Below are 26,070 nucleotides of genomic sequence, written 5' to 3'. Positions count from 1 at the left end.
ATACCTAGTTTTAAAAATGAACTGGGACGCTATTTCTTGTCATAATAAATTATGAAACTCATGTAATTTCATCATTTTTTTATTCTCATGAGTGACACACAACCATTATGTAATCACTTGCAAAAGATGAACGAAACAAAGCACACGTTTGTGGTTCAACATTCATAATTTCGAATAAAATATGTATTGCCCCACATTTTAGTTGTAAATGGTGAATGACTCCCCAGCCATTTATTTTAAAACATTCACAAATCTCTCCCAGCTGCTTGGGGAGAGGCAAGCTGACAACACAAGTATCTGAGAGCACAGTTTTAAACAACTAATTCCATTTCCAGTTTGTATTTATACCACTATCTTGCAGCATGCCCATGAAAAGCTATGGTTTTGTTTAGAAATGTGGTTCAGGTAACAAAACTATGTACACAGCCCACCAAACCATAACACCCTATGTTGAGACATACAAACAACGACCATGCCATTTATATATATATACACATATAAAAATAGAATACACATTTTTGCTTGAAAAGATGCAAAACAAAACCAACAAAACACCCCAGCATTGGGATTGTACAGTTTAAGATCTATAAGGTCACTTATAGAAAGATTTGCATTCAAAGAAGTCCTGTGCCACTTCAAATCAGCCTCAAAACATGTAAGACTTCAACTTGAACTGAGACTTCATGAAAATAATTGTAAAAAATAAAATAAAATAAACAATTGTTCATTTAATGACAAATTACACCTTTCCTCCTAAATAATACTGACAAAAAAAAAAAAAATTCTTATGGAATTTTCTCAACCCTTTCAGTATTGTAAGACAAAAGGTACTTCATGAAATGTTACCATAAAATAAATCAGACGTACATAGCATTACTGGCCTCATCACTACTTTGAGAATGCATCACTTAATACTTTAATGGTTATTTATGCACTCACCTTTCAAAACTTCTGTATTCCCATAATTGTAACTAATTTTTAAAACAGTTGGGACAATGACTGACACTTGTTTGCTTTTAAAATCAAAAAAGAAATGTGTCTCTGCTCTCTGAAATATTTATCATGGTTAAAGCCGACAGTTTGCTTGCCAATTTGCAATGTTTGAATTAGTAAATGGTTTGATACAGCAACCCAGAAAGAGAATAAACAATCAAGACTCGCTATTTGTTGAAAATTGTTTCAATTAACTTTTTTGAATGGCCTACTATGAAGAAATGTAAAATGCGACTGCATGTTTTTTTTTTTTTTAATGCAGCTGAAATTAGTGTGTTCTGATGTCACACAGTGTCAAGTAAATGGTACAGGCCTTAGAGCCCATGATTGTCTAATTAAGCAATTAGTGCGGTCTTAATATTCATTATGCTTCCTTAATATACACCAATGAAAAATAAGATACAGCAACAAAGATAATTCTTTTCTTCCTGTCATTCACCTGTGCAAACAGTTCAGGGATTTACCTAATTAGGAAATTTCTCCAGTGAATTAGCACAGGAGCTTGTGATCTGCAAAGCCAAGTTGACCAACATTATGCTTCTTCAGGCAAACATCATACATACAGTAATTACTTATTGGCACTGGGTCATTTTGAGACTGAACAGCAAGAGTCAAAAAGATAAAGTGACAATGATTTAATAAATTAAAAATGTTTTCCCCCCAAAGATGTACAATGCTCATTCTTTTAACCCAAGTTTGCTGGATTTAATTCCCAAATATTTACACATGTACAGTTCTCAAGCTTCATTTTAAAACAGGGCAAGAGAAGGACACAGTAAGAGTGCCAGAAATATTTAGGAGGAGCCACAGACAGAAACGTGAGGAGGGAGGGGCAGTAAGTCGGTTAGCGGGAGACTATTGTCAAGGACAGCCAACCCTACTCTTGAGGGGAGCTGGTGGGTGAGGCTGAGCTCACTTTGCCAGCCTTGCGTTCATAGTTCACCAGTCTCTGACCAACAAGGTACCTGGAGGGAGACAAAGATTTGCCAGTGAAGTAAACCATGTTATGAGCATAAGCACACAGTGAAGCACCACAGAATGCACTGGGACAGGAATTATATATGGGAATGTCATTCCAGGTTGCAAGCTACACTTCATCCAATGCTATGGTCCGACTGAAACTACCAGAAGAATCTTGCCTTTAAAATGCATCTTCAGTTTTACACACTTTCTTCAGTTGGTGCCTGTCATAATTTTATGACCCGTAATTACATGCAGAATGTACCGAGTACCACGGCAGAACTGTTGGATATAACTTCGCTAACCAGCTAGTGTAAGCCAATTTCTTTTAAATCTATAAGTCTACTCATAACTTACTGACAGCTGAACGAAAGGAACAAATCCTTAGATGGAGGCGAGTTAGTTCCTTTCGGTCATCAAAAAGGTTTTTTCAAAGAAACAAATTGTTCATGAATGACACACCTCTAATACCAGCATGTGTATACCCACAGAAGACTTACTTGTCATTCTTAATGTGCTCGTAAAGGCGCTTGAATTGCCGAATTTGGAAAGAGAGGATTCCCATTAGCATCACAACCATTAGGAGAAAAGGATAGATCCGACGCTGCACCAGGTTCTGCATCTCCATGGTAACCCCTGCAAAAAAATGACCATGATGTCTGACTTTATGGGCACCTTGCTCTGGGTATTTAACTCTTTCTTCATGTACAGGTGTTCTTCTGACTGAGCTCATGGGTTTATTTTGATTTCTCAGTTTCTTAAATAGCACCGACATCAAGCCCATGATCTAGGCAACTGGAACTCTCTCAAAGGGATGGGAAAATATTACACATTCATCAAAACTGAAACATCGTTTCTAGGAAGAGAGAAAGCCATTATGAACCTACCTATGACTGGGACGACCCCAGCTGCAATGACATACGGCACGCAGAGGGACAAGAGCAAGACGGAAATGACTGGAGCCGCCAGCTTGCGAATGATGAAATGCAGGTCAATGTTGCGGATCCCATTTGCATATACCTGATAAACGACAAATGCAGGTTTTACATAAAGAACAGCAGTGAAGTGGTTCAGGTTTGTTCATACAATGTATATGCGGGCCTTTCAAGTGCCACATTATAGGGTGGGCTATCCCTGATTGCATCAGTGCCAAGTGCAGCTGGACATCCCACGGGGAGAGAATTCCCCTGCCTCACCTAGCAAGTACAGACTGCACAAGAATAGCAGTCTTTCAGTGCAGCGGCTGCGTGGCTCAGTTAGGGGGCTATACTTAAACATACTGTTGGCCATGAGAAGGGCACCAGTAGCATAGCACAGGTAACTGGGCTTGCAACTCCAAGGTTCCAGGTTCAATTACTGGGTGGGGCACTGCCATCGTGCCCTTGAGCAAGGTACTTTACCTGAATTCCTGCCGTGAATATCCAGACTTATAAATGAGTTGTATGTTTTAAGAAATATGCAATCTGGAGAACACGTGTCTAAAATGCAATGAAATTGTTAAAAAGAAGTGGTTAGATGCATGCAAAATGATGGACATGCGTGCTCGTCTGTGAAAGTTAATGGAGAATGCAGCAGCAGATAGTCCGGTCTAACAAATGTGTTTGGACGCTCCAAATTTGGAGAAATGTATACAACTGGTTTGTGAGAATGTTATTTTCAGTATGTGTAAGAAATCGGCAGCTAATGAAACGTGCGCAACTCAAAATGTATCAGAAATACTGGTTGCTGAAAGGTGTTTTTCAACCACGCTTTTGTACTCTATTAAACATTTTCTTGTGAGACTGGTCTCACAATCTTTGGCACATATCACGATTAATATTACATGGTTTATATCTGTATTTTGGGTTAGAGCGTAAAATGGAGGAAAAATTAATTTTCTACAGAAAAACAAAACCCCACAAACCTGCTCAATCACAGTCTTCAACCACCACTGGGGACCCATGAGAGTAATGGCAGCTATGATTTTGGCATGAAGAACTCCGAGAGCCCAGTCCTGCATAGCATTAAATGGAGTGACACCTTTACTACTTCAAAACATTAACAGAAAAGAAACATCTGCATTTATTAAGTTTGCACAGCTTGGATCTCAAAGATTTTTCTTTTTTGAGACAATAACAGTCTAAATGGTTATTCATAAAAGTTACCATTAATGTTTCCATGCTGAAACTAAAGACTAAACCTCAAGGTCAAGTGTATGTTCTGGGGAATAAACATTAGTTTCCCGAGCTCTTTAAGCATTGCTGCAATTGTTGTTTTAGAGTCAGAACTGCCCCACCTTGTATATGCATGTCATTCAGGCGCTCTAAGGTAGATATTTCATTCATCAATGTGAAGATACATACGTCAGTGCAGCTGGCTTTTAATGTGGTTAACAGGTTGCAGTGAGGAATAATATTAACTTGCACTGCTTATCATTACCTGCAGAGGTTTTTCTTCTTCTGATGAGCCACTGTAACACTCAAAATCTCATCTGAAATCAAGCCGCAATGGAACATGCGTTTTAAAATGGAGCTTTCGCTGTTTCTATTTCCAACACAATGCGCATGTGTTTCCTACCATTTCCGCCTTTAAAATACGGAGTTTCATTTGAGAAAATTTGAGAAAACTGAAGCTTCCTTTGCAATTCCTTCAAGATTGGATTGCCCTATCTCCTGCACCAGTGAATCTGGTGGCAGCCAATGCATCATATCATTCTTCTGGAGATCACCTGGCAGATATCATCTTCAACTCTCACTGTAATAGCTCCTCGCACTATTACAAGGCACTAATCTGCTTTACACAAAAGGTTTCATTTTTTGTTTTTGCCAGCATGTTATTGTGCGGTGACAAATAATCCTATGGTAAGCTGACACTGTTGAAGTTATGATTTGGAAGCAATCTCTATTCATCGATAAAAAGTACAAACGCACAGATTTTGCGTGTTGCGCAGATGGAATCGGCAGCTTTTATGAATAACCCAGTATCTCTGCGATCGGCTGGCACGAGGGCTTGTGCTTGTCGAGCTCCGTATTGACGGCTCTTCACTGCGAATATCGCCAGTCTCAGCTCGTGACTGACGCGAGCCCAACGGGGGTTTGGCACGAAGCCGGCCACACACACCTGCCAGGGGTAAAAGAGCGGCGTCTGGTCCAGGGGGACTCTGAGGGGAGCCACGATCACCAGCTCAAACAGCAGGCCCAGCAGCAGGGGGATCATCCCGGCCACCAGCACCGCCACTATCACGGTCTTCATTATCTGCAGAGGCCACAACACACAACTTATTTTCAGCTGGAATCAGAATTTTCCTCAGACATTAGGGTTCATGTTTCCAAAGTAACCATGATTCCTTCTGCACCTTATGGAACATAATTTGACTATAATTTTTCCCACTCATGATAGAGATGCCTACTGATGTTAGTTACCATTTTATTATTTTCCATTTTTGCACATCAATACTCCTGTATCCTGGTCTCATCAATAAAAAAATAAAAAAATTAACTCAATGTGGTCATCTTAACAGTTTGCTGAGAAGGCGGATATTCTCCTTTTTCGAGAAATAACACCATTTCATGGTATTTGCTCTGCTGTTCTTTGCCCAGTGTGCCGAATCATCTTGATCACCATCCACTAACTTTAATAAATCACACTTAAGTGGAAACTCTGAAGGGTGCAGTTTCTCCTTAGTTGCAATTCCTTGCTACAATATGATTACAATATGGTCCCAACGCTACCAATGTTTCACAATAACTAACAGAATGAAAAAAGGCCGTTAGAAAAAAAGATATATACACATTTAAAGCGTTTAACAACAGAACATGATGTACACACAGGTGCATTGACCCACAATGCACGTTTGTTTAGCTTCACAGATCGTTTTCATTTTCACTACCATGAGCGACCACTCCTGGACTTTGAGGAAGATGACGGTGCGGCCCTGCGGCATCCAGGCCAGCAGCACGGTGATGCCCCGGATGGACAGCCAGCAGACATACAGTCCGCACGCCGCCGTGTACAGCTCGTGGATCTTGGCGCTGCCCGTCCAGAAAGACATCAGCCAGCGGCCGGCAAACACTGTCCGCACCGAAGGAGAGGAGAAGGGCATTAGGCAGGCAGGCCGGCGAATCAAAAGCAGAGCAAAGGCGCACGGGGTCCGTGTCAGCGGCTCACCTGGCAACGTCAAACAAATCAGGCTGGCGGCCAGCAGCGTCACACACATGAAAGCTATCAGCAGCACGATCTACAAAAAATACAAACATGTACACGATTTACTGCAATCCAGGACACATTATGATAAATGACATTTCATGTGCTACTTAGCAGATACTCTTATCCAGAGACTTACAAACATGGAGAACATCGGTGTTAGACTCAGGTATACAAATGTGTGACAACACCAAGGCACAATTATCACAGTGTACATTTCACTGAAAAAACTAAGCATTATCATTATCATTAAACAAAAGTAAATGACACTATTCAATTGACCTATTTATCTTAATCTTAGAATAAAGACTAGTTACATTCTCTACCAAAAAAAGAGAACAAACCACTAGCTTTCCAGTACACTTTTTGGCCCATAAGGCAAATATTTGAAATTGTGTGTGAATACTAGTAAAGTACGTAATGATGTACAGTCCATTTGCCGACTCTGTTACTAAGGAGGGTATTTTTCCTCAGATGACTGAGATTGACTGGACATATTTAGGATACAAAATATATCACTTGCTATTGGACAACAAGTATTACAGTAAGGCAGAGCTACCGCTGTGTTGAGCCAGCTATGTGACCGTTAGTGAGGCGTTGAGTTTTCTCGTTGTTGATTTCTGGACGTTTGCATTAGGCTTACCCTGAATGGAAAGCGCATGGGCCGGTGGTAGGGCTGGAACCCCACGGGGCCGCCCTGCTGCAGTATGGCCTGGTGTGCTGCGTGCAGCCCCTCCCCCACCACCGGCACGGCGTTGTTGCGAGCCTGCTGGTTGTTGTTAGCCTGCTGATTTGCATTGTTGTCATTCTCCTCTTGGTCACCCAGCAAGTAAGAATGCAGGTCTCTGTTTAGTATCAAAAGGCGTATTAACAGGTTTGAAAGCAGTAAATTGATGAGCAATCATTTTTTTTAAAAATCAGTAAAAAGATTATGGAAGGATTCTTCATGTTTCAATACAGTTGAAACTAAAATGGTTTCACAAGCTAACACGTGGTTCAACAAGTGTGAAATCATTGCATTGGTGTGACAGCTGGAGCTTACTCCCAGGAAATGTATCATGAAAAAAAAAAGGAAGTGGACAAATTTAAGATTAAATATAACCATGATACAATATGCAGAATCTGACTGCTAGAAACATAATTTGTCACCATATAAAAATCAATCTTGCTATTTCTCAAATCATTAATCATTCTGTGGAAGATGTGTCCATAATCTACAATTCAAACAGTAAAAGCTTTTTAGTTTCTCTGTAACAGAAGCAGACAAACAATTATTGATTAATCAGACTGTGAAGGTACACCTATGCCATAAGATGAATCGCCTGAATCACCCCTCTAAGCAAAGCTATCTTCCTTATAGCAGGCAGACAGCGCTATTTTATTTAAGCGATTACGCTCTGGTGCTGTGGGCGGAGTCTCGGTCGGCACTCACAGCAGGTAGCCGGCGGTGACGGTCCAGGCCCGTACCAGGCCCTTCAGCCACTGGCGTGTGTGGCCCTGCTCCAGCAGGGCCGGCAGAACCACCTGCAGCAGCAGCAGCTCCAGAGACAGCTCGCTCACGGGGGCATCGCTAGGGGGAGGGGCAAAGAGCAGCCAATCGTCACGATGATCAGCCTTCACAATTACATATACACACACAGCATAGACTATTCCAGGGGGGAATGGCATGCAAACTCCAGAGGGGAAGATAATAATTGCACGAAGGGAACAGTAAACATTTCCATGCCACTAAATGACACTGCATTACTAAGCGAGAATGAATTTCTGTTACACAATCATTCTACCCCCGAAGTTAAATGTAGGTAAAATGTTATGTGATGCCAAAAGTAAATAATCTATCCTTGACCATAAATCATTTAAATACAAAAAAACTTAACTTACCTGTAGAGCATTACATTATAAGGAAGGAAGTTTGGTAGAATGAGTTTTATTATCCTGATGGGAAGCCACAGCATTAGCAGGACAATGGAACCGAACACAACCTGGAAGGAGCCAAAGGAATTCATTCAAATCTGTGTAGCATCTGGGCACAGTCAGAGCAAGGAAGAAACACAAGCACGTGAAGACACGTTTGTACTTACCACCGACAAAATAAATCTTCTGAGATGTCTGTATATTGGCAGATGAATCATTTCTTGGACTGGATTAAAATCAGGGTCATTCAGGTTTCTTAGAAACCATAATACTCCAGGTCTTAACACCTGAGATGAGATGATGAAATAAGATTACTTTCATTATTTTTATTTGGCTTTTATATTAGGATTCTACCACATCAATCATTTACTAACTATTTGGTTGTTAGTTGTGCTTCGAATCCAATGTGGGACCAGATTATTACAGCAAACAGATAATTTGCCTTCCTCATGTTTCAATAAAAATAAAAATAAAAACAAATAAAAAACAATTGACCAGATTAAATACAGCAGACAAGTTAGAAAAAGACAGCTTCTTACCTCTCGAAGCAAGAGAATAAAAGATGCAAAGTAGAAGACGTAGACCATTCCTACAAGCCAATGAAGGAACATGGTCGTGCCAGGGGCTGACTGGAAACTTAGTTCTCTGTCCTTCAAAGAGGCATCGAACATTTCCTAAAGAAAGAAATTGATCGTTTTATCTGTAATCATCAAGAGCACAAGGGAACCACAACTGGTTTGTTTGCTAGTAATGATACATTAGCTTTTAGGATCTCTAGTGAAAGTGGTACCATTTTACATACCAGGGAACAAATGTCCAGCCACCAGCCACAAATGAGGGGGAAGACACCTATCTCCACCACTACCAATAATGAAACCTGAAACATGAAGAGTACTGGATTAAGCTTCCCTTCAGAAAATCAAAACATATTAATTCTGACGGATATAAATCCTCCAGTTAATTATGATCCCTGCATTACAGGCAAATGTGGGGATATTGAGTCAAAACCAGAATGTCCATGTCTTGTAACCGCTATTCCATATTAAATGTTGAGTGGTCTGAAAGATAAAATATGTTCAGTGGCAAGCAGTTTCCATAAAGCAGGGTTGCAGCTGAATTTGGAGCAAACAACCAAGTATCTTGGCAAAAGATAAGCCAATATGCCGATACAACAGTGCCATTTAAAATAAATAATATATTGCCACTAATATTGCCAAAAAATATTCGATTTGGCCGAAGAAAAACTTTCCAACAGTCAAGAATAAAATTGCCCTAACTGAATAAAACTGCATGACTTCATCACCTAACAAAAGATAGCCATTATGACTTTATAGGCGATTTTACAACAGCACTTTATCCAAGAACAGCACAATTAGTTTCACCATTAATTTCAAATGGTGTGGTTCTGTCATACTTCCATCTACTATCCCAAATGAGAAAAATCTTCAGTTTGTGATGACACAGAATGATGCTTTCATTCAAAATGGATCCTTGGGATAATAGCTTTAGTAGAAACATTTTTCAAAACTTAAGTATGGTAATAATCAATAATGGTTTTCTGCTGCATCAGAACAGATTGACATGAACAGATTCAGAACCTACATGACCTCCATGAAAAACCGAGCATCTTTGACTGATTCCAGTGTCAATTACATAGTCTGTTTTATTGTTATTGTTATTTATTATTATTTTTTGCTCATTTAGACTATACTGTTACATATCTCCAGGACGACCAATGCTATAATATTTAAGAAACACTAAAAGAAACATCCTTTTCATTAGAAACAATGATTATAATTTCCTGGTCAGGCTTTGTATGCTTGTAACTAAGACATAAAACCCTGTTTTTTAATAAAGGCCCACAACAAATCTTAATATTTTCTAGTTCAGTGTGGGATTAAATGTGCAAGCCCCTGGTGCTGGATTTAGTTGCACAACATGCCAAACATCAATCAAGCTTAAGTCTGAATAAAAATGGAACACAAACAATTGCCAATGACTACACAATGAATAAGAAAACGGTTACGAGACCGGTTACCTTCACGACAATGTAGCAAACCCCCAACAGGCGGCGTGATCTTTGGAACCTCACCAGTGCTGCGAAACCCTGGCCACTTTCATTAAGAAATTACATGCTTAGTGGTTCCACTCCATTACTAATGGATATTACACATTCAAACAACACCATTCTCGTTAAAAAAAAAAAAAAAAAAAAGACTTAAAACAGCAGCCGGGATAAATGAAGTCAGCTTTTTTTACTCGCCAAGGGATGTCATTTTAAGTTAGTGTGCAGTGGCTTGTGAAAGAAATTCATACCACAATCTCTTTCTCCCTGTATTTATACTGTTGGAGGAAGAAGACACTGAAATGCATTTGGCACAATACCATACGCTTTCGAGTCATTTTACAGAATCTATATTATAATATTGATAACTCCTATGTCTGTGCAGTAGATGTTTCAATTTTCATGACGTTATGAGTCAGATGAACAAAAACTGTATGTGAAGACTTGTTTCGCCCTTCCAATACATTTATTAAATTGCCCAACCTTTACCCACTTATCCCTTTCACTACAGTTCATTTAATCAATTAGGACACTAAGGAAAGATGGGCTGCCAAAACTTTCTTGATAATTTGATTCGTAAATCTACTGCCATACAATTAAAATAACTTTTACTTATACGTGGTGACCAACGCTCACTATGACAGTTGCTGGCAATTGCTATACAAGCACAGCACTGAGTTGGTAAGGATGAGCTAGCACAGCTGTAGCTCACACCCTACGGCCATAAACCTATGCCAAAAGACACGGGGCAGAAGGATACGTGACACACAATTAATGTCAGAGCCAGAAGGACGTAGCCCACGATAGTTGTGATCAGACCCTCAAAGTGCGAGGCTTGGACCTGGAAGACAAAATTACATGAAACAATGAGACAATTGGAGTATCAGTGAATCCTAGTATGTTTCCCAGTCCTTTTTTTCTGTTGCGTGAAGTGAATATGTCCCCACTCTGAGAAGCTGCAGCATCCGGCTAAGATTTCCTCCCATCTCCGGAGTTCACAGCCCCAGGCTGGCTGCAGCTGTATCTGGGACATTAGATTCTTCAAAATAAACCTAGAGCTCAGCAATTCCCCAGTACACACAGGCCATTTAGAATGGAATTTCTGGGTCACCAAGACATGACAGCTTCTGAGGCACAGTTAAACGTACTGCAAAGGATACAAAATGAATGGCAGCTGCCAAAGAGGTAGCACTTACATAATCTTCAAAACCAAGTCCCACTACAGAGAAGTGACCAATGTGATAGGGGCAAAAAGCTGCAACACAAGCAACAGTCATGGAAGTTACAAAACGGCTAACGGTCGTACATGCGAAAGTCTTTAAACCTGAAGAATGAAACAAGAGGTCTGATGCATACCAAACACAAGAATGAAGAGCGTGTTCAGCGAGACGACCCAGAAGACGTGCTCCTGAGAAAGAAAAAGATCAAATGTTCTGACTGGAGTTCTAGCCACATTTTTTTTTTTTTTAAACAAACTCTCCCATGCTGGGGAATAGGCTAACATGTCAAGTTACACACCTTTGAATACTATGCCTGTTTTGTTAGTGTAAACAAATTGGAATACAAAAAAATGCTTTACATTTCCCTCACAGCTAATATTGAAATGACAGTATATTTTAGATTGACATACCAGGAAAACCAATGAGCCATCGAGTCCCAGCATCTGAAAATACACACAATTATTTGTGAATTGCATTGTACAATTTGCCCCAAGTAACATACTGTATTGTACGTCGGGAAGTAAACTGAGTACTAACTGCACGCTTACCCTCTCCCAGGTGAGTTCCTCTGCTGCTCGGTCCCACTCAAGCGCATTCCAGTTCATGTCATCTGCAACGGCAATCAATCAGATCAATAAGCCACTCCAGCTGCAGTTTAAACAACCTGATGCCAACTAAAGCCATGCCAAAACCATCGCTGCATTGATCTCAAGTGGTAAAGACTAATGCGCTCATATTAGCAATTCTAGCCTTAAGTCTAATGAGATGTAAGCCTTTGGTTGGCAACTGATGGTACCTTGGGCCCCATTGTTGGCCTCTGCGGCGTCTTCAGCACCAGCATCGTCCTCATCCTCGTTGTCCACGTCCATGTCCTCCACCGGGTCCATTTGGATGTCGGGGTTGTCGGCCACCACCTCGTTCTCGGCAGGGGGGTTGGCGGGCACGGGGGCGGCCTGGTTCTCTGGGGCTCCGTTTCCAGGACCAGGGGCCTTGTGGAGACAAAATCAGTTTTACTCCATCAGCCCCCGCCCCCCATCACTGATGGCAACATGGGTACGCAAGAAGGGGAACAATCATTCATCTTTGTGTGCGAGAAAGACCAGGGTACCTCATTGGGCTGCCCCGCCACATTATGAGGCTGCTGCTGATTCTGCTCCAGCCACTGGGGGGCGCCACCATGGACAATCTGCTCACGCAGCCACACCAGGCTTATGAATGCGCACAAGGTGCAGGTCACCACAAAACAACCCTGCAAGCAGTCCGCCAGCAAGTTCTCTCTGGAACAGAGCAGAGCGACACCCACGTCATCTGTAAAAGTGTGTATGATGAGTAACGTTTGTTTTTTTCTTCAAATATCACTCATGAAGAATATTATTTTGTAGTGATACTGCAATGTTGATTATTAATTCTTCGGATATCAGTGAACACAAAAAAGGAAACTATCATGCATCTGGAAAGCATTGGTAAAATGAACTTCATCTTCCCCTGGCAAGGAAAATGACTTGGATATGAGATGAACTAGTGGTATGAAAATGTTGGCAAGTGAAGATGTTTTGCATCCAATTTCTGGTTTCTTAACAAATGTATATCACTGTCTTATTTTTTAAATATAGAGAAACTGAGTTAAAACAGAATGGTACAATCAAACCAAATTCTTCAGTAATTTCAGCCACTCCTGAGTACTGTAAAGATCTTAAACAGGTATCTCAAGAAAAATACAGCATCTTTTTCCACAAAGGGCTCATCTTGCAGAGCATATGACTGCAGCAAAGCTATTCTTCCTTTTAATATCAACCACAGTAATTGTCTGTGGCATGGTGCACCCCTGCCTGCTTGCAAAGAGCCAATTGAAAAAAGCCAAAGTATACGTCACCCTTCATCTCCTTCTCTGCAACATTTCTTAGATGGCTGACACGCATATACTCTTATACCAGCATTCACACAGAAGTAATTTCCTTCAACACTAGCAGGTGAAGCATCAGTGGAGTCAGACGTGCTGCTTTTCTGTTTGCAAAAGGAGCTGAACAGACGTACGGTGACGATAAGGGCACTTACGTGGACAGCATATCTAAGGGCAGCGTCAGCAGCGAGCTCACAGAGCCGGTAAACAGACACTTGTAGATGCGACCTTCAGGAAAAGCGGAGGGAAAGAAGAGAGGGAACCTTTGCTTCGCGTTTTTCCACAGACGTCAACATCAGTGCTGTAGTTCTGTTGCTTTTTATGATGTTTCTTTTTTAAACGATTCAAAAACATAAGCATGCAATTAAATCTGAACGATGCACTCAAGATAAATATAATTCTGTCAAATCAGAATACAAAATATTTTGCCTTTGTTGACTGCCAGTCAGCATGCCAGTAGTTGCACCAGATCTTTGACAAATTAACTCCCTTCCAACAAATTATAGGCCAAAGCACCAAGAACAGCACACACCAGGCAACTCCTACCAAAACAAATCTAATACTTTATCCACCGACTCCATTTTCAAATATAAGAATGGCTCACTGCAACAAACTTACTGCCACACCAAACATTTAAGCTAAACGAAGCGTATCTTTACAGCATCGTTTTCAGACTTCAGAATAACTTCAGAACAAAAAGTAGAGATGAAAACTTAAGGGCAGTGGATGCGAAGGCTGAGTAATACCACACTTACATGCTGTGAGTGGAACCACTCCTAACCAGGCGAAGGCCACCAGTGTGTAGTGAAACCAGTATCGTATAGCCGTGCCGATACTCGTCACCAGTCCCGCAAATATGTCCTGAACGGGAAGCCGAGAAGGCATGTCTGGAGAATAAACTGGAAGAAACAGAGGCACACGGAAATATTAAAACCTTTCCACTGCAAGCTCCCAAAAACATTCATCTTCTTTACTCAGAAAAACATACAGATGAAGTAAAGGTAATTGAAGCATCACAGTAAAAGCTGAAAAACCATCTCGAACGTTTGCCTGCTATGAGCATCAATCCAGGAAATGCTCAGAAGATGGATGCATTGGGCAATAACCGACAGCTGGAAAACGTTGCACTTCCTTGGATAAAACCACGGTAGGAGGCCGTTCTGTCTTCAGACATGACTACACACTCCCTCCAACATCACATGCAAGTAGGCTACTTCATGAAAACATCTTGTGGAGTTACTGTATAACAGCAAGTGACTGTAGATGCCATGAGAAATGAATCCATGTGAAAAATATGAGCAACCTTATCGGCATACCATGAAATCACATCTTCACACATACGTAGGACACAATTTGACACAAAAGGACGGATTTAGTTACTTACTTGGCGTGAATGCAAATCTATGCTTGCACAATTCACAGTACTCCTTCCTGCTGTGCTTCAGCCACTGAACCAAGCTGTGAAACAGAGATCTAATTACAGCAATGTGCAGCACCAGGCGGAAAATGGACTCAAGGGAGGAACGCGTTATTATAACAAAAAAGCAAGCAACTATATACAGCCACTGTTCAAAGTCCATTCGGAGACAAACGCCCTCCTGAGAACATCATATTGGGAATTTGGTATTGTGTGCTGGCTGCTGCACAGTTCCTTCCTATGAAGGAGACTTTGGCCTGTGTGAGAATGGGTACTGAAGAGGAACCAGTATAGTGGACACAAGCGTGGTTTCCTCTGAAAGAACACACAGAATATAAGCTATGAGTCTTTCAGCACATTTCCCATTGCACTCCACTTTCTGAAAGATATAAGATACCAGGTACGCAGAAATTGTATTTCAAAACACTTTAAAGCGCCTTGTTTATCAAAGGCACAGTGGCTGAGCTGGTGAACGTGCCAACAGGGCTCCAAGCACTTTGAGCCACTGCTAGACCTTTTGGTAAACGGCAGAACAGCTCAGCTGACCCACTACCGCATCACCAGTTGGTGCCATGGGATAGGCTCAGCATGGCTCGCTGGTGAGGGAGAGCAGGGGCTTACAGCTGCGGCCCAATCACTGGGGTATGGGTTACATGAAAGGTGCCAAAAACTGAGCTTCTACTGATTCCAATGTACTCATCGAGAGAAAAAGGGAAGAAACAAGTGAGGGAATACAGAGAAGATCAAGCAAAAGGAACCTGCTTTCTTCTGTTGCCTAAGCATCAATCTGCTTAACCAATCTGCTTTAGTGGTTTTTTAATACGATTTGCTTAGGTCTTCATTTTTTTTTCCATCAATACATTTTCTTCACTAGGACTCATTTACTGCAGCTTAACAGTTAAGTTAAATGTGATTGTGAGGCACTGATTTAGACTTTGCTTATCAAAAAAATATATAGTGCATCAAAGCAAAGTATGTTCTTTGAAAAAAGTAGCATATGGATTTTGTGATATTGATGAAGTTATTGGTATCAACAACCTGATCAATAGTTCATTTGTGACCATGCATGATATGCTTGACTGTCTGAGTGTTGCATAAGCATGACATCACCTAGCCAGAGCTGTGATTGGGCACAGGTGATGAGGTGATTTGGCCTGTTCACTGTGCTATCTGATGGAAGAATAATAAGGAAGAAATAAAGGAAGAAAAACACAAAAATGAACTAAAGTGCCTCCTTGTCAAGAGAATGATGTCTTTGCGCCATTGCTGCGATGGATCCTGGATGTTAACATGGCGTTTCCTGGTATACAGGATGTTCACAGACAGCCATTTCCAATCTGGTGAGATCTCACACCAAAATTCAAATTTATTCATGTCATCAAAAACCAGCCATTTGCAAACCCGTGATCTAGGACGTAAATGACACCCAGAGTGATATGCTAATTTCTGTGTACAAAAGACAGGTTTGTCTCATCCAACTTGACTCACACTGATTGACTGCAACCTGACTGCACAGCTCTACAATAATGATGACTGATTTCTGCACTATTCCATTTCTGAGAATAAGCACTTTGAAAATTATCTAGTCACTACACAGAGGATTGGTACTTTTTTATGCATTCTTGATTTCCACAATAAACAAATGTCTAGGGAAGAATGCATCCGAAAGTGCATTCAGTTGCCCAGTTTTCCTCAGTAGTTTCTTAATTGACAAAATGACTTTGGTTATTAGTTGGATTCTTGTCCATTGTATTTTTCCATATCATCCTGAATTGGAAGTTTTATGGGAGTGAGGGCTGTTTTTTCAGAGCACACAGATGAAAGAGATTGGTGAAAAGCTGTATACTGATGGCAGAGGAGCGTACCATTCTTGATGGATGAATTTAATGCTGCCGGTGCAAACGCAGGGGTGATACAGTGGCTTGTCAGGAGTTCCTTCGGACCGACAGACCCTGCATATGTCCGCTAGAAGGAGAAGAGAATAAATGGGTCATTTTCCCAAGTCCAAAAGGACCAAAAGTCAAACTTCCTGCAGGAAATGTTGTGCATTATTGAAATAAAATTCCACATGGTCAGTATCCCCCTAGGGCAAGGTGCATTGTGGGACCAGTCATTAGATGTATAGACTGTGCATCAAGGTTAAGCACAAAGTGATCCACAGGCTGACAGTAAAAAATAAACTGTTCCTTGAAAATGCTACCTATGAGCAGGAAATCTTTCTGCAATACAGATTTGCAGTAACAAATTAGCTTCCCTCTCAGTGTTCATTCTGTAGATTCTGTAGCTTTATCTTAACATTGCTAGTAACATGCAGCAGAAGATAGCACATAGCAGAACTTGAAGAATGGGGATAACTCATGAAAGTTAAGGAAAGAGCTCACATAAGCAGTCTTTTAATGCATCGCTCTCTGAACTGAAGATTTCAATTATTTTTCATCTTCATCTTATGGATACAGGTAAATTCAATTAAAAATTATTTCTTGTTAGTACTACACACTAGCTTACGCTGTAGAAACCAGTAAACCACAACAGCAGCATTGATTGGTAAACAAAATAATTCCAGGAGTCATAATAATACATGCTCTCCAAGTCAGTCTAAATTTCAGAGATAGCCATCAAAAGTATGCTACGAATAAACAAACTTGCTAATATATTAAGTACCCAGCCAGCTAACAAATTGTTAGTTGCATGCACAGGCAGGAAAAGGGAGATTAATTGGCATGACATTATCTTGGTGTTCAGATAAATTAACGTTAGCTGACTGAGGCAGTTACTCATTGCCGTTAGCCAAGTGTTGTTAGCATGTTGATAAATCCATGCCACACTTACTAACTAGTCGGGGAGGTATTTCATTTTTGTGTCACTGCAGTTCGCAGACCAACTAGCTACACAGCTAGCTACACCAACAGCGTTAATAAACCTAGCTAACGCACAGTAGTTAGCTAGCGCTAGATATATAACAAGCTATCCTAACCCAACTAGAACGTTATATTACTAGCTAATGGTGCTGTAACACGATTACTTAGCTATACTGCAAGTTACCTAAAATAGCTTTGAAAGGGATCAACCAGAATGGAGCTGCAATCCAATTGTTCGACATCAGATATGTCGCCAGTTAAACATTTCTACCTTACATAAAAGGTGGTCGAGCTTTATTACCTTCCTCGGCGGTGTCCATCTTGTATGGCGACGCACTGCTCTCGACAACACTCTAGTGAGCTGCCGTCAACACATCAAACAGACTGTCTGGGAGCCTGACGATCAAAACAGCTTAAAATAATTAAACATTGAAATCTCAGATTTGTGCCCGGTTGGAACATCAATCCTTTCTTACTAGTTTGCTTGACGCCCTTTCCCCCTGGAGTATGGGAATAAATCTAATCAACGTGAAACATGTTACCTACTAGCTAGCTAACTGCAATATTCCCTCTTCGGCGCTAGTGGGGGGAAAATCCGCACAGCAGCACAAGGAATTTTTTACGACGCTGCATATGAAGTTACGGCAGCATTTAGTGCACACGACAGTTCAGGTAGTTTTCCGACTAGATACGCAAACTGCTGAACAAAATACAATTTGTTGATTTATTCGTTGAAATAATAATTAAAATACAACACTGTCATACGAACAATAGCAAATGACAATATGTATGCACTAGTCTCTGTTAAATTTTTTTCTTTATTTAACAATTGAATGACTGCGCAAAAGACAAAATTCATACTTGAAAAATATATATGCACATCCATTATAGAACCGACCATATATACATTGTAAAAAGGGTGTAGAGTTTTTAACCAAATTCATTACCTGGGTTTGCAATTTCAGACTGTTGCTAAGAATTTCCCCTGGACTTCCTATGTTCCAAAGAGTAAAACAACTTGAGCAGTTCCTTTTGGGAAATGAAGAAACTTGGAGTAGTCTTAACCCTTTGAAGAGCAGGTTTATTGGATATATTATTTTTTTTCTTCAAAATTTGAAGTCGTCAGTGTAGAACTCCATTGCTTTCAATTACATCAGTCATTGTTACATCAGCATTAGACTGTTGAGTTGAAAACATTCATTACATACACTGCATGGCCAAAAGTATGTGGACGCCCCTTCTAATTAGTGGGTTCAGCTACTTCAGCCACAGCCAGTGCTACCAGTGAATAAAATCAAGCATATAGCCATGCAATCTCCATAGAAAAACATTGGCAGTAGGATGGGTTGTACTGAAGAGCTCAGTGACTTTCAATGTGTCACTTCATAGAACGCCACCTTTCCAACAAGTCAGTTCATCAAATTACTGCCCTGCTAGAGCTGCCCCGATCAGCTGCCCCTGTAAGTGCTGTTTGTTATTGTGAAGTGGAAACGTTTAGGAGCAACAACAGCTCCGCCGTGAATCAGTAGGCCACACAAGCTCACAGAACGGGGCTGCTGAGTTCTGAAGCGTGTAGTGCGTGCAAATCTTCCGTCCTCGTTTGCAACACTCACTACCGAGTTCCAGACTGCCTCTGGAAGCAACGTCAGCACAATAACTGTTTTTTGGTAGCTTCATTAAAATGGGTTTTCCCATGGCTGAGCAGCCACACACAAGCCTAAGATCACCATGTGCAATGCCAAACGTTGACTGGAATGGTGTAAAGCACACCGCCATTGGACTCTGGAGCAGTGGAAACGCATTCTCAGGGGTGATGAATCACACTTCACAATCTGGTAGTCTGACGGAAAAATCAGGGTTTAGTGAATGCCAGGAGAATGCTACCTGCCCGAATGCACAGTTCCAACTGTAAAGTTTTGTGGAGGAGGAATAATGGTCTGGGGCTGTTTTTTTATGGTTTGGGACAGGCCCTTTAGTTGCAGTGAAGGGAAATCTAAATGCTACAGCAAACAATGGCATTCTAGAGAATTGTATCCAACTTTCTGGCAACAGTTTGGGGAAGGCCCTTTCCTATTTCAGCATGACAATACCCCTGTGCACAAAGCGAGTTCAATAAAGAAATGGTTTGCTGAGTTTGGTGATGAAATGGAATGCCAACTGTGAGCCAGGCTATTACAGCAGAAGGGGGGGGGGGGAGAATCCAACTCAATATTAATGCCCATGTTTTGGAATGAGAAGTTCAACAAGTACATATAGGTGTGATGTTCAGGTATCCATATACTTTTATAAATATAGTGTATATTTAAGACTTTAGATTGCCAGACTATGCTTGGGAAAAAAGAAAATAACTGGATATGCTTTTATTGTCTGTCCAGAAGTAATGCAGATTTGCCAGTGGGTAACATGGTGAATAAAGCTCTACTTTATTATATCATTACAGGTGCCATTCAAATAAAAAGATCTAATCCACGGAACGACGTAATCGGGGTAAAATCGCGATGTGTTTATCACCGTGGCGCCGTGGCTTAGTTGGTTAAAGCGCCTGTCTAGTAAACAGGAGATCCTGGGTTCGAATCCCAGCGGTGCCTTTTCCTCTCTAAAAGCCACCTGTCGACCTGTATACTTACCTTAGAGTACGTGAGTCAATTAGGCTCGTCACGTGGCTTTGCTGTAAATGTGAAACAGCATCTAGATCTGCGTTCAAATCAAGCACCTATACCTGGATAATAGGTTAAATAACCACTGGTATCTCATCTCAGGGCACAGCAGTTGCACGTTTAACATAATCTGCCGTCGCTGCATTTGAAATCATAGACGGAAAGTTTGCAGTGCCTTGGAAACATGTCGGTTTGTTCTGAATTTCAGTTTCGGGTTCTAGCAGAATGTATTCGTAGCCTATCAAATTATACTTGTTTGTTGTTTGTTTAGCCTGTGTAAACAATGTTAACTGCATCAGAAGGCCAACTCATTATTTTTTTAAGTCACGTATTACTAAACTGACACATTTGGTCAAATAAATCTGCAGGAAGTACTGTATTTTCGGTTATATCATGGGGCGTATCTGAAACCAGCCAATTGCAAGCTAGGCTACATTGATTTTTATTCACTGCAGGAACAATACACAACGCATAGTCAAGCAGCGTCTTTGGAAGCTAAAAACGGAAGGTAAAGCATTTTTGCATATTTTTACTAATAATCTGTAAAATAATCTGGACTTCAATAAAGATAATTGTGTGTCAATGCATGTTACATTACATTACAGCCAGACGCTGTTATCCAGAGCCACTTACACAACTTTTTACATAACATGTCAGTTATCTCTGTTATGTGTCAGTAGCCAGACACTTTAAAAGTAATGCTTACTGTTAAATGTTATGCAGAAATAAAAAGCTTTTACGCTTCATGTTATATTTCCTTGGTTTATTTTAAGAAAGCGTGTACATATCTGCACTCCTACTACGTTAATATAATGTACTATGGGTGTTAAACCATGAGCTGCACGTAATTGCGCAGTGACTACCGAACTGTAAGCGAAAAACTGTGTTCAATATGCAACGTTGCGGCCATTTGAACGGCTCATGCTTACTTGTCCGAGGAAGTTACTATTATGTTATACAAATTTCCTTAGATGGCAAATGAGGCTAAACCATGCGCATGTGACATTGGAGACAAAATGGATTATGGAGGGCTGGGAGATGAAGTGGATATTGAGCATATGAAGGCATATATCGTGAATCCAGCTTCATCGTCTGAAAAAGCCATCGTTGTCATCCATGACATTTTTGGGTGGCAGCTTGCCAACACCAGATACATGGCCGATTTACTTGCTTCAAATGGATACATGTAATTTGTTTTCTTCTTCATTTTTTAAATTATTTCATTGTTAATTATGACGCATTATATGCTGGAGCTAATGTACATTCTTAAGAGATTTTCTATCATTTACCTTCGTTTTTCAACTAGGTAAAATACCTGTACCTGTAACACACTGGTGACTGGTCAGATGTCTAATCAAATCAGTATTCTTGCATTAATTAATTTCCAAAGATAAAGCTTTATCTGTGGCATATAAACATCATAAACTGTCTCCACTTTAATAGTGCCATTTGCCCAGACTTCTTTGTTGGAAAAGAGCCGTGGAACCCTTCAGGAGACTGGTCAAAATTTCAAGACTGGTTGAAAGACAAAAATGCAACCAATATAAACAGGTGCGTTTATTTGAGTGGATAGGTGTGTGAAAAAGACAGCATCAGCAGTTCTGTATTAGTCTGTATTTCTCACCCTCCTTCACAAAATAACATATGACCTTGCCAACTGCTACTGGATTTCACTCAGCTGTCAATGTGGCACTATTTTTTTTTTTTAAACAGCCTTTATTTTGCTATATTTATCTTCTCGCTGTATTGTCATACCTGAATGGTCAGTATTGTGACAGCACCAAAAGTGAATTTGAGAAAACACTGTTCACCAGTGGGAGATCAACACGGAATCAAAATTCAGCAGTTCAGGATCACTTAACTAATGAAAGTTGCCTCAGGTGGACACCCCTCTGATTACTCTTACTGCCATTGCTATAGAGAAGTGGATGCTGTGTTGAAGTACCTGAAGGAAAAGTGTGGTGCCAAGCAGGTAGCTGCTGTAGGATTCTGCTGGGGAGGGACTGCCGTCCACCACTTGGCTCTGCGGTATCCACAACTAAAAGCTGGGGTCTCCATTTACGGTGAGGTGTTAACAGCCAATGATTGCTCAGTTGATTAAAAAAAGAATACTTTCTTTGTATTAACATGGTAATCCCTAAGGTGACTGGTTGGTTGTTAAGGTGTAATCTATTTTTTTTTACCCTTTTTTTAACCCCATTTCTGTCTTGCCATAGGAATAATTAGGGACACTGAAGACGACAAGTATCAGCTACACGTCCCCACCCTGTTCATTTTTGGTGAAAAGGATGACATTATTCCACTTGATCAGGTTAGTTGATCATTTATTTTACTCTGGAGAATGGTCACATTTTAGACTGTTTTATTGATCATCTGTAGCATACGTCATAGGGTTGATAATGTGAGGATTTGGATTTTGTTGCAGGGAGGAAAACAAGTGTATCTGCCTGGAAGTTTGTGTGTGAATACCAGTTTGCATTTTGATTGGAGTGTACTTATATGAAATAATGGGTGGCAAGACTACTGTTGCCAGGTATTCATTAATGTGTTCACCGACACAAAGACCTTTGATCCAAGGAGGTAAATGTACTATGCATTTGGGAATCTTGCTATTTACATTTCTCCACCATGAATAAGCAACTTTAACTGGAAAACATGTAAATCTGGGTACCAAATTAACAGCTATCCCAGGGAGCCCTAACTATGATTTACTCCATCTGGTTAGTGAGACTATCTAAATATTCTGGAATATAACCTCTGTACTGTTTTATGAAATAACACTAAGATCCACCCAGATAACAACCAGGTTACAGGTTTTGTAATTAATGGAGTCAGATAAACGTGTTGTCCTCCCTGAGACAAAACCCAAATCCTTATAGTAAAAATGTTGCTTCTAAGACCTAATAAAAATGATTTCTGTGCTGATCTAGGTGACCGTCCTTGAGAAGAGACTACAAGAAAAATGCCCAGTTGATTTTCAAGTTAAAGTATTCCCTGGACAAACCCATGGATTTGTTCACCGCAAGAGGGAAGACATAAATCCAAGTGATAAGCCTTTCATTGAAGAGGGCAGAATGGACATGCTAAAATGGTTGAAAAAATATGTATAAAATGTTGACAAAGTGAACACATTCGGATGCAACGTAAGATTAACCCAATACTTTGCTTTTGATAAATGATTAAACATACACAGATGATTCAATGCAAGAATCGATTTAAAATCAAAATATGTGGCTAAAGTATGGCTAAATTTTCAGTGCATTTAAATTGTTTTGTATCAAAAAATTTTCTTGGAACATTTAACAATGAAGTATTTCTACCATTATAAATATGTAGTAAAACTTTCTGAGCAAGGTTTGTACCTGTCATTTCAAATATTCAATTCATCAAGAAAGACGATTATATCATGTAGGTGTGAAACATTTTGGTAATACACAGATCAAGTTTATCGACCAGGCAAAATTTATATTAAACTCATAATGGCTACTACCAGGTAATGTCTGACAGAATATTTTATTAATGATTTCAGTACATCTACAGTCTCAAAGGTATCATAAAACATAATTGTACTACAGTTGGGAAAACTTCTTAATAAGTGCTTCAAAACTCAGCTGAGTTAAAAATAATCATCAGACTCCCCCATGTTTCTAATGACATCAGTTACACAGGATCATCTTCTCAACCTGCCACACAGCTTTTATGGAAAATGAGTGTTATTACAACCTGTGCTGTTTGGCACAAGGTTTTCCAGCACAGAAATGGTACTTATGAGTCAGTAAATCCCCCTGGATTTCTACCAAAAAATTCAAGGCTACTGGACTTGAAAGCTTATTAAGATTATAAAGCTTATTAAGTCCTGAGTACTAATTAAGACTACTCATCAAAATGTGTGGATATACTTAAATGTACGTAAATTTGAAATCATTGTAGTATTGCGCCTAACTCAATTAGATGGAATTACAGTACCATAGAGCATGTGATTATTTTTACACCGACTGTTCTATCACATGTAGTGTAAACATGATGGAAAAACGGATTTGAAGTGGAACGTTAGGGCTATCTCAATGGCTTCAGGCATAAAATGAATGGTGTGCAAGGCTAATTTAGCGACTTACTCTACCTGTAGCCTGGTTAACTGCCAGAGAACAGGCTATCTCAGGTTCCACTTCTATACACTATCTGGTTGTCTCAGACCAAGTTGCGGATAACACATAGGGCATCGTGGAAAGCATGCTTTGCTTCCTCGATAATCTACACAGTAGAAAGAGAGAAAAAGGCTTTTTCATGACGAAAACATCTGTGAAACTTTCAGCAGCTACAATATAGAGAACCAAGTATTCACTACTCAGTTCCAGTATGAAGTGTAAGGTGGCCATCACAGTTTGTTTACCCACCTACGCCTGGTTTGTTTGATAGGCTAAACTGCCAGCGGAAAAAAATGCACAAGAGTTTTTATGTAAAAGTGGTTTCAGACTTCGCACTCGTGAGAAAACATTATTCACTAAACAGAGGAAGCAAATCAATGGTGACATGGCAAACTTAACTCCAAACAGCTATTTAAGTGATTATTAGGTAGCTAAGTAACTGTTGGTTATCTGTAGCAAACATCACAAGTTGGGATTGTTGTATAGCTCTGAAGGTATAAGAATTCCTCCTGGCTGTATGGACTGACAAAAACAAAAACAAGAATTCACACAGAGCAATCTAAACATTGTTCAGTATACAGTTAAAGCTGGAAAGCTTCACTAGAACTACGGATCAATACAGGGTGAAGGTAAAGCAAGTTTTCCAACTGTGCAGTGTGTGCATTGTTCATACTGTATCTACCAGTCTGTGCTATTGGCAGTTTTCTAGAACACGTTTAGTATTTTCACATGTTTAGTAGTCACCAACAAAAACAGCCAATGCACTGACTGTGAACACAACTTGTGCAAGTGAAGTTGCTTAATGAAAAGAAACTGTTCAAAAAAGAGATTGGAACCTGATATACAAAACTATACCAAGCCTGACACCATAAATGTTTAAAAAGCAGTACATTTCTTCCTTTTGATATTGATTAAATGTTTCTAGTCTGTACTAAAGCATGAGACAGTGTACAGTACATGGGGCTCTTGCCAATTTGTTCCCTCCCCTGGTAGAAATGGTTCCTGCCCTATAATTTTTGTATTCCTCGATAACCAGCATGCTATCTTCGGTAATCCCTGCAGATTCTAGTTTTTCAGGGGTCAGTTCACCGAACCTGGGGACAATACTCCCCACCCCGCACCATCCAGTTGGCAGGAACATTACAAACCAATCCTGAAAAGACATTGTTTAGACCTTTTGAAATGTACACGTTGAGATAGCAATGATATGTGATGAGTGTGTCACATATTCTTTTCAAACCTCTGCTGGTAGCTCTGCATGTTGTAGGCCCCACCACAAAAGACAATCAAGACCATCTCACTAAACCTTGCTATCTTGTGGACCACCTCAACAAAAAATGCAAAGAACTGCTTCAGCTGAACCATGAGCGCATGGTAAACTGAAAGGTTGTTCAGGGTTCAAAGAATGTATGAAGGGCAAACCAACTCATTGGGGTTTTAAGTTGCGGGTTATTGCTGCATCTGATTCAGGTTATACTTTGGACTTTGTTTACATGGGCAGTCATGCCATGTTACTGATTTAGCAGCAAAAGCAGAAACATTAGTAGACCCATTCAGGGATAAGGGACATCTCCAGAGTTTCTGCCTCTACTACATGAACTGGCAGGCTATTCCACACATTGACTACTCTGTGTGAAGAAAATTGTCCTGATGTCTGTATGGAATTTACCTTTTGCTAATTTCCATTTATGTCGCTGCATTCTAATAACAGAACTCAACCTGAAGAATCTCTTGTAGTTCACTTTGTTGATCACCTTTA

General features: G+C 40.2%; 2 protein-coding genes and 1 non-coding gene across 5 annotated transcripts; 2 read left to right on the top strand and 1 right to left on the bottom strand.

Moving 5' to 3' along the window:
- Nucleotides 1–63: 63 nt before the first annotated feature.
- Nucleotides 64–18,108, bottom strand: marchf6 (membrane-associated ring finger (C3HC4) 6). Of its 2 annotated transcripts, XM_064333151.1 has the most exons (26): nt 17,811–18,107; nt 16,517–16,616; nt 14,619–14,692; nt 13,990–14,133; nt 13,390–13,462; nt 12,443–12,611; nt 12,131–12,323; nt 11,883–11,944; nt 11,745–11,777; nt 11,471–11,522; nt 11,311–11,369; nt 10,875–10,955; nt 10,088–10,156; nt 8,852–8,926; nt 8,589–8,723; nt 8,217–8,336; nt 8,017–8,117; nt 7,568–7,705; nt 6,779–6,980; nt 6,100–6,169; nt 5,822–6,003; nt 5,053–5,187; nt 3,857–3,946; nt 2,841–2,973; nt 2,454–2,589; nt 64–1,958 (listed from the first exon to the last, which is right to left on the bottom strand). In XM_064333151.1, the coding sequence occupies exons 1-26, from the start codon at nt 17,827–17,829 to the stop codon at nt 1,871–1,873; spliced, it is 2,733 nt and encodes a 910-aa protein (XP_064189221.1). In that variant the 5' UTR covers nt 17,830–18,107; the 3' UTR covers nt 64–1,870. The 2 variants fall into 2 exon arrangements, with proteins under 2 accessions (XP_064189221.1, XP_064189222.1); XM_064333152.1 differs by lacking the exons at nt 64–1,958; nt 2,454–2,589; nt 2,841–2,973 and adding an exon at nt 4,372–4,423 and having other exon boundaries at nt 17,811–18,108.
- A 1,915-nt stretch (nt 18,109–20,023) lies between these two features.
- Nucleotides 20,024–20,097, top strand: trnat-agu (transfer RNA threonine (anticodon AGU)). The gene has a single exon. It is a non-coding gene; the product is annotated as a tRNA-Thr (tRNA).
- A 420-nt stretch (nt 20,098–20,517) lies between these two features.
- cmbl (carboxymethylenebutenolidase homolog (Pseudomonas)) lies at nt 20,518–23,658 on the top strand. 2 transcript variants are annotated; one of them, XR_010329663.1, is made up of 7 exons: nt 20,518–20,674; nt 21,138–21,352; nt 21,610–21,717; nt 22,087–22,229; nt 22,383–22,477; nt 22,592–22,746; nt 23,097–23,288. XR_010329663.1 is itself a non-coding variant. In XM_064333149.1 (6 exons), exons 2-6 carry the CDS (start codon nt 21,138–21,140, stop codon nt 23,274–23,276), a joined length of 741 nt encoding a protein of 246 aa, XP_064189219.1. In that variant the 5' UTR covers nt 20,518–20,674; the 3' UTR covers nt 23,277–23,658. The 2 variants fall into 2 exon arrangements, 1 of the variants encoding a protein (XP_064189219.1); XM_064333149.1 differs by lacking the exon at nt 22,592–22,746 and having other exon boundaries at nt 23,097–23,658.
- The last annotated feature ends 2,412 nt before the right edge of the window (nt 23,659–26,070 follow it).

Source organism: Anguilla rostrata, chromosome 4, assembly GCF_018555375.3.
Source record: "Anguilla rostrata isolate EN2019 chromosome 4, ASM1855537v3, whole genome shotgun sequence".
In the NCBI taxonomy this organism is placed as follows: domain Eukaryota; kingdom Metazoa; phylum Chordata; class Actinopteri; order Anguilliformes; family Anguillidae; genus Anguilla; species Anguilla rostrata.
This window is presented reverse-complemented; position numbering and strand designations above follow the sequence as displayed.

Excerpts from the sequence above, each read along its gene's own strand:
- marchf6 (XM_064333151.1), bottom strand. Across the intron at positions 11,778-11,882 it reads AGGAACTCACCTGGGAGAGG|ATGCTGGGACTCGATGGCTC; the intron begins GTAAGCGTGCAG and ends GTGTATTTTCAG. Across the intron at positions 6,981-7,567 it reads GTCACCGCCGGCTACCTGCT|AGACCTGCATTCTTACTTGC; the intron begins GTGAGTGCCGAC and ends GATACTAAACAG.
- cmbl (XM_064333149.1), top strand. The coding sequence starts at position 21,138 with ATGGCAAATGAGGCTAAACCATGCGCATGTGACATTGGAGACAAAATG. Across the intron at positions 21,718-22,086 it reads AATGCAACCAATATAAACAG|AGAAGTGGATGCTGTGTTGA; the intron begins GTGCGTTTATTT and ends CCATTGCTATAG. Across the intron at positions 22,230-22,382 it reads AGCTGGGGTCTCCATTTACG|GAATAATTAGGGACACTGAA; the intron begins GTGAGGTGTTAA and ends GTCTTGCCATAG.